This window comes from Pollachius pollachius (assembly GCF_949987615.1).
Source record: "Pollachius pollachius genome assembly, chromosome: 2".
Classification (NCBI taxonomy): Eukaryota; Metazoa; Chordata; class Actinopteri; order Gadiformes; family Gadidae; genus Pollachius; species Pollachius pollachius.
Window position 1 is genome coordinate 46537439 of NC_136935.1, and position 8683 is coordinate 46546121.

General features: G+C 40.8%; 1 protein-coding gene across 1 annotated transcript; it reads right to left on the reverse strand.

Annotated features, from left to right (window-relative positions):
- Window positions 1-3252: 3252 nt before the first annotated feature.
- On the reverse strand, window positions 3253-5793 carry LOC307071085 (beta-1,3-galactosyltransferase 2-like). Its single transcript, XM_079729961.1, has 2 exons — window positions 5693-5793; window positions 3253-4983 (listed from the first exon to the last, which is right to left on the reverse strand). The coding sequence occupies exons 1-2, from the start codon at window positions 5725-5727 to the stop codon at window positions 3930-3932; spliced, it is 1089 nt and encodes a 362-aa protein (XP_079586087.1). The 5' UTR covers window positions 5728-5793; the 3' UTR covers window positions 3253-3929.
- Window positions 5794-8683: the final 2890 nt, after the last annotated feature.

Below are 8683 nucleotides of genomic sequence, written 5' to 3' on the forward strand. Positions count from 1 at the left end.
ACAAAGTCGTCCTACCGGTTCTACTACGACCGCCGCCACTCTGCATGTCCACTTCCACCACTTCATCAGGGCCAGGACGTCAGAGTCAAGATTGATGGTGATAAGGGGTGGAAAACTCCTGCTACAGTCGTTGGCCGGTGCAAAGAGCCCCGGTCGTACCTGGTGAAGATGGACAGCGGTGCAGTGCTGCGTCGCAACCGGAGACACCTACAGGCCTTGCCGGGGTCTGCAGATTCGTCTGAAGAACAGCAGCTGCGGGCTGAGAGACCTACACCACTGCCAAGCGGGTCTTCTCCTGCGGCCAGTCCTGCCCTCAGCGACAAGCCACCAGACCAGATGTCACCAGACTGAGCCGTGGGGCATGCATCCCCGCATACACCGCCGGGGGGGGTACAGGTGACTTCCAGAGGTCGGGAGGTCAGACTTCCTTACAGGTATAGGGACACTTAACTCTTAGGCCTGCTTTAATACACTTATGATACACTTCAAATTAAAGCAGGGATTGGTTATGTTAAGTTGAAATGTTATTGAAATGTTATTGTTGAGTTAAGGCGAAATGTTATTGAAATGTTATTGTTGAGATTTTGACTGTTCTCATGCCGACATACAGTTTTAAAAAAAAAAAAAAGAAAAAGCAAAAAAATGCACTTTTGAGTAACGAAATGGATTTGGACTGTATGGCTGTTGCCGAAGTCGGAAACCCGTGGACTTTTTCGGAGCAATAGGGACAGCAACTATTGAGGGCAGAATAATCCCTACGTTGCTGTGGATGGCGGGCAGTCTACCCCAAAATCCTACTTCTATGTGACCCCGTTATGGGAAATTATGCCTGTTCTGTTTGGGTAATGCATGGGATATCTCAATGACTTAAAAGGGGGAAATGTAGTGATATATGAATGTATGGTCCACCGTACTGCTATACCTGTGACGTCATATCCATGTGCCCGGAAATAAAGGACTTGTTCTATCAATGAAATCTACACGGTAGTCACGGTTAATGCCTCCGCACATGACAGTCGATATCCTGGTGTCTACATCGCTTGGAAAAACCAGTTGGCCTCATTTGCATGTAGTTAAGCATTGTATGTCAGCTGGGTCAAATTTCACAGATTTCTCTACAGCTCTCTTAAAATAATGTGTTAACTGCAACAATATAGTATATTATGGAAGTATTTATTGGACTTTATTATGCGTAACCCACAGAAGACAATGAGTTTTGTAGAATGTGTACCGCAGCTGATCTGTAAAATCTGGCTGCCTACATGGCTTTTAATGATTTACCAAACTCACACCTGGTGAGGTATTATCGCCCCTTTAAATAAATCAAGCCTATGTAAAGGATAAACTTCTTGTAAACATTTGATCTTTCAGCACACTAGCTGAACTAGTGGGTAAAAAATTGAAAATAGGGGGATAACTATTCAGGGTTCTTACAAATAACTTACAGTATTTTTTTGTTTTTAACTACTGGGTTACTATCTTATTAGTATAGTTGTTAGGGTCTGTATGACATACTGTGTATAATGGCCTCTCAGTTAATGAAACAATCCAGACCCAATGATAGTCATTTCAGTAATGAGAAGAAGCTGAATTACCTGTTAAGCCATTGTGTGTTTTTATCTCAACAATAATTCTTGTGCCCATCTACAATATAATTCCAGTTTATGCAAGGTCAGCAGTACCGCTCTGGGTCACAAAGGGTGTCTGATTTCTGTCCTTCCCTGTCATTTAAGGAGAACGCGACAAAGAAGACCAGCAGTGCTAAAACGCACAACGCAATGTGTCTCCCTTGCAACTTCATGATGTTCCCCGTTGGACCTGAAAGAAACAGGAGCAATATTTGTGTCCTGCACTTTTTTGTCAACTTGTGTGCGTAATTAAAACAATAAAATAAAATAACAAAAAAGATATATGCATCTGCTCAAAGCAACTCTGATCAATACCTAACATCTAGCACATTAGGCAAAAAACATAATCCTTTTCTGAACCATTTTTTCACAACACACTGCAGGATGTGTCAGCCGAGTGATCCTTTAATTACTTACTTGTGCATTGTCGTGAATGCAATGTCAGTTAGGACACTCCCTAAGCAGCCCAGATCCCGTATACTTGTACTAGCTGAATTACCTGTTAAGCCACTGTTTATTTATCCCAACATTAATTCTTGTGCCCATCTACAATATAATTCCAGTTTATGCAAGGTCAGCACAGCCCACTTGGTTCACCGTGGCCCAAACACGGAGATAGACAATCTGGGGTGCCATATTTTGAAATGGTAGTGTTGATAGGTTTTTTTTGTGGATGGAAAGTGTGCATCGTTTTAAGGGTTCCTGTTAAAATGTAGTTCCTACCGCAAGGAATTGTGGGATTGCATTATCTCCTTTGCTTTCGTAAATGATGGTCCAGTGTAACCTATGGTTGAGATGATGAGAAAGAAAGCATTGAAGCCCCTTTCCTTAGCATGAAGAGAATTCCAACAGCTCTTATCATTAACTAAAACACTCTACAAAGACACAAAAGTTACTCTTAAAAGTTAACAAGTTAAAAACACCAGTCAGCCATATCCATCAAGTTATCTGTATTGACCTGTATTGGAGGGTGGCTCATTCAAATTATAATGTATATTATCTGAAAGCTTCATGTACCAATTTTCAATTTGAAACTTTCACTAAATTACATCTTGCCTATTAAATTGAAAAAAATCTGTCCCAAGACATCTACCTTTTATGATACTGGTGTAGTGAGTGTTACATAATTCACCTACAGTATTTTGTTATGTGTTGTTCTTTACACTGTGTTAGGCATGTCTTTTACTGTCTCTGCGTTTCAGGGATCGCTGTCCCTTTAAGGATTACGAGCTTCTCATGACGCGGAGCCCGATGTGGCATATGTTCTCTTGCAGCACGTTTTGATTCCTGTTTTCAAAAACTAAATAAACGAGTCACACAACTGTGTGCTCAACGTGCGAAATTGTATCCTTCATTTAATGCAATTTCCACACTGGATCGATAAATAACCTCAAATCCACACAGTCATAATAGTTCTTCACAAGTCAAAACCTTCTGACATTTTACGCTTGTTTTAAAGCAAGACAAGACGTTTTTCCATAATGTCAAACATATTTGCTTTATAGCCTTAACAACAAATACGTACTGTTAACAACTTAATAAACACTGGGCAACAAACCTTTTCCCTTTCTTCACTTAACACGTAAATAAAGTCATTCTAGGGAAATGGGTCAACTCAAGTAGATTGTATTTGTATAGCTTTTAATCATGGTTGGTCTCAAAGGGCTTTTCAGGGAATATGTGTATGACATTCTGTAACTGAAGCACCCCAAAGGACAAGAAAAAATCTCCTCAGAGTGATGGTTCAGGCCTCAATGGATACCATTATTGACATACAAAGTAGTAGGTCTAATATTACAAGAAAACCTTTTAAGTGCACTAAAAATATATATATTTCAAGGTTTTCCAGTCTGGCCCAACCACAACCACCACAATAAACACATAATTAAATAATTGAAATAGGAGTTATTAATTCATTGTTGACATAGCAGCGTGCTTACAACACAGACTCAAAGTTTGGCTTATGCTAAAGTTTGGTCATACACACTTGTATGGCCTATTTAGCTTTATATTATAGCCTACTTTAAAATTTGAATAGATTTGTTTAAGACACATTTAATATATTGGGTTGCTTCAGACGGACTGTGACACACAGAATGATAACTGCAATGAGGAATTCAGTTTGGGCTTCAATATTCATCAGCAGCTAAAAACACAACTGAAAAAATAATGAAATTCAATAACGACAACAATATAAATGCTCCCAAAATAAAATTAACACAGATGGGTTACATTAACTAGCAATTGATTGACAATTCAACCCCATGTTATCCATGAAATGGGCATATATATGTCAAAGGGCTAACATGGTGGGCCAGGCTTTTTTAAGTCTGTCCAGTAAGTCACCAGCTCTTCTGAAGAGCCGAGAATGTATGTGATGATCTTAGAGAAGGTACAGCGATTGTATTTATCGAGGTAATCTCTAAACTGGTTTGGATCTGGTGGCTCAGTGGGTCTGAGTCCTAACTTTTTCATACACATTCCAATGTAGGCATCTTCAATATTGAAGGGTTCGATGCTTTTGGAGACCTCCAAAAACCTGCTTGTCAGATCAATGGAGAAGAGGTAGCCCATGCCAAGGGTATAGGTTGGATAATGAGGGTCAGGGAACAGCTCCATAGGAACATACCATTTAGAGGACTGATCGCGAATGACAGGCATATTCCACATCAGCATTCCTGTCAGGTATAACTCCTTGGGGATGCCTGGTGACTTTAACATGCTCACCAGATTCTCCACATTAAGGAACATATCTGAGTCAATCTTCATGGCATAGGACACATTTGGGCACCGTGTGGCCAGCCAGTCCATAATCACCATGGTCTTGATGGTCAGATTGATGTAACTGTCTATGAAGTCGCTCTGGATCAGGTCGTGGTACTGAAGGTTCTCCATGCGGACGCGCTCCTGCTGCTCTGTGATGTTTCCTCCACTGGGGAGACCCAGGAGGAAGACAGTCTGGATCAGCTCCCCCTGGACAAGGGTCTCGTTGCCCCACGTTTTCCGGATAGCATCCCGAGCTTTCCTGTTCCCGGGGGCCACAGGAACAACCAGAACCAGGTAAGGAGTGTTGGACCTACACACGTCTGTGTCATCCAGGATGAAATGGTAGTTCCTTGGAAAAGCTAGGTGGCGCTGGAGGAAGGCTCGATTTGGATGCTCCAGAGGAAGAGGGGCTCTATAAATCTGGTTGGTTTGTTTCAAAGGCATGTTGCTCTGCAGATAATTTGACCATTGGTCTTTGTTTACAGACAGGTACCTGATTGAAATCAGTATCACAGCAAGTAAGAGGAGCCCCTTGAATGTTGACCTTAAAATAGGTGGCCTTTGATGAGTGTGAATCTCCATCACTGCACTGCATATAGGAGAAAGACAATGTATTCAAGTTAGTGCCTGATAGACAGATATGTATAAGGCCTACAATTAACCTGTCTAGGTTTCACTTATTGATTCTTATAGTACAACTTAAAGGCTAACAATATTTTTGATTGTTATAAAAGCACTACAGGAGACTGCATGATTACGCACAATATATTGATTATATCCGAATTGACAGCATGGAAAATGGACAACAGCATAGAGGAATGTATAAAAACAATGCGAAAGAAGACGGGACAGGATAGGGATTCAAAGTAATTTTCAAGTCATTCAGTCCTAATTGACGCGTCAATTGAATGCGAGCGCCGGACATTACGCAGTTGTAGTTGTAAGGTGGTAAGGTAAGGTGGTAAGCGGGATGGGTCATTTTACAACGCCACACGAAACCCATATTGTCCTTTCATAGAGGCAGGGTGCTACTCATAACATCCCGGTAAACGAAGAAAACAGCCTTTTTATTTATTTATTACATAATCGACCTACTTGTTGTTTATATTCAGTTTTCCGTACAAAATTATTCATCTAAGTTGAAAGGTTACCGTTGTAGAAATGCTTGTATGAAATTGATAACCATCAATGGCGTACACTAGTTAATTAAAAAAACGGGTGATATGTGCATATGGGTGACTATATCACCGTTTTTTTTATTGCGCGTGAAACGGTAGTAATATGTACGCTTTACTAACCTCGCCAACTCCTTCGCCCCCGAAGCGTCCTTCATCTCTCAGGTAAGTCTACAAATCGTCTCTATCGCACTCAACGCGGTTGACTATTGCTGGCCCTACCTGCCACGGGATTGGACTCTATGTGACGTATTAACCTGTCAAGGGGGGAGGCGGGGCGCAGGGCCGTACTATCGCTTCACTCTGCCAATCACGCCCAGGTGAAAAAGTAGTATACTATAGTGTATTACAAGTATACTGTAGTGTACTACACACAATAGAGTATGTATTAATTTAAGTAAAAGGTATACGAAATTGCAATTGCTTAAAGTAGTAAATTGAGTGCACTTTTAAGTTCTTTGTAGAACACTATGAAAATGCTTTTTTTTAAGTGTACTTCATGTTCACTTCATTAGAAGTGGATGTAAGTATACTTGCATAACACTTTGAGCTAAAAGTGTATTGTAGTACACTTACATGAAGAGTACTAATCTCCATCACTGCACTGCATATGGGAGAAAGACAATGTATTCAAGTAAGTGCCTGATAACCTGATACAGCCTACAATTAACCTGTCTGGGTTGCACATATTGATTGTTATCGTAAAACATATAGGCTAACAATATTTTTGATTATTGTAACAGCACTCTACTGCAGAAGACTGCATGATTACGCGCAATATATTAATTATTTCCGAACAGCACAGAGGAAGGATTAAAAAAGAGGCGACAGAAGACGCGACGGGATAGGGTTTTCAAGTCATTCGGTCCTAATTGACGTGTCAATTGAATGCGAGTGTCAAACATTATGCAGTTGTTGTTAACTCATCAAATCATAAAACCTCTTACACATTGTTTTATTGTAACTTTCAACTCAGCAAAGTTGGTTGGCAACTAATCAATTCTGTCTACTATGGGTCAACCTGTTATTGATAGGATTATTAAGTATTGACCTGGTAAGTCATACTGTAAAACAGCAAGAAACCCATATTGTCCTTTCGTAGACGCAGGTTGGTTTACATATATCCAGTCATGCATAACATATGTCTAGGAATATGAAGCAGATTGCCTTTTTATTCCCTTTTTACATAATCGACACTTGTTTAATAATAACTTTGGTATGGAAGTTAATCTGTGCCATCGGATTTTAAAAATAAAAAGCCATGGAATTCTAAGCACTGAATATTTACACATTGAAATAACGGATCCAGATTTTTTGCCTCTGAATTTAACTCTTACATTTTCAATAAATCATTTTCAGCTTTATTTTTGTTAAAAATGTCTAAATCCAATATTCAACATTCAATTATTAAACTAAAATATTTTCATCGTCCCCAAATAGACCTCTGAAGAATAAGTCCCGCCTCCGAGGCTCTTGGCTCCATGTTTAAATGTCTATGGAAAACAACATGAGGGTTTTGAATGATCGTACGTGACAAACTCTGAAGGTGGCGAAGAAGTAAAAGCTGCTCAGGTTTTGAACTACACACTTTTCCCATCTAGATTCCACTTTGGTTTTGGATTGTCAGTGCCGTTAAAGTAGTTAACTATTATGAAGAAAAATTATGCTAACGCGGATCTGCGCTGACTTAGGACGTCACGACTCTCCCAGTCAAGGTTGCATAGCAACGGCAATGTTTCATAGTTTGTCTTCACCGAAATGGCACCAGAGCCCGCCTACGGAGGGGGTGGCACCAACGCTGCTCATCCATTCACGCCTGAAATGACAATCACGTTAGGTTGTGAATGGTTGCGAGCAACTCCCACCTCCCTAACAAGTATGACGTATGAAGTCTGCGCAGATCAGAACTAGCTCCCGGTTAGCATTAATAATAGTTAAAGGGGACATGTTATTGGGCGTGTCCACCTAGATCTGTGCTTGATAGATCAGTCACCTACCCAGTGGACTGAAGTAAACGTTGCTCATCTATCCAGCACAGATCTAGTGGACACGCCCACTAGTGATGTCATATGGGGCAAATTTTGGGGCAAAAAAGGCTTATCACACTCACACCTGGTGGTTTAATATGTCCCCTTTAACTACTTTAATGGCCCCGACAATCCAAAGTGCAAGTTTAATCTTGATGGAAAGATATAGTTCAAAACCTGCGCAGCTTTTACTTCTTCGCCACCTACAGAGTTTGTCACGTACGATCATTCAAAACCCCCATGTTATTTTCCGTAGACATTTAAACATGGAACCAAGCGCCTCGGAGGCGGGACTTATTCTCGCGAGTCTATTCAATATGCCAAATTCAGCAGCAAATTTCAATATCTGAAAATTCAATGTTAACATCCGGGTACCAAGGAAGAGCAATCGATCCTAGGTGCTAAAACGCTGTCAAGCAAGGAGAGCGGGAATAAGAGCGTCACTCGCTGGTTCCTTTTTTCTTGATACAAACGTTAATTCTAGACAGCATTTCACACAGTAGCCTATAATAGGAAATGCTCAAAGGTAAATCAAAGTCATTAAACACTGACTGTAGCTTTTTATGGGGAGAGAAGCAACGCTGGGGGACCTTACTAAACGCCCTATCCATTGTATCGGTCTGTAAAATGCTATAAAAATGTAAAAATGAATTTATTAAGCACATTTAAAAACAAGGTGAGGGGGGGATCTTATGTTTTATTTATGTTTTTGTTATAATGCACACCGTTTTTTATTTTATTTTAACTGCAGTATGAAATAAACGATGAACTAATGCCTGTATCTATGCGAAGTGTGTGTGTGATTGCAGTGACTTCGCTGGATTTACATGCAGCGTAAGGGTAATTGTAGTGGGTCAAGGAGCCCAATTTTTTAGGGCACCAATTTGGGGCAATCTGCCAAGGTCACTTTGCCTACGTTTGGTGTGATGCTGCTGGGGCTATCTTTGATGTGATGCTGAAGCCGGCTGCCCACTGACGAACGAGAGCGCAGAGCCGACAGTATTGCGCAACTGAAGCGGCAGCAACCTGTATTTCCAGTGAAAGCACTGCGTGCCTCGGGAAGAGGCGGCCTGCAGCAACCTGCTTT

What these genes read in the sequence shown, in the direction of transcription:
- LOC307071085 (XM_079729961.1), bottom strand. Translation starts at nt 5,727, where the DNA reads ATGAAGGACGCTTCGGGGGCGAAGGAGTTGGCGAG. An exon ending in GGGGCGAAGGAGTTGGCGAG is followed by an intron (nt 4,984 to 5,692) that starts GTTAGTAAAGCG and finishes TCCTATATGCAG; the next exon opens with TGCAGTGATGGAGATTCACA.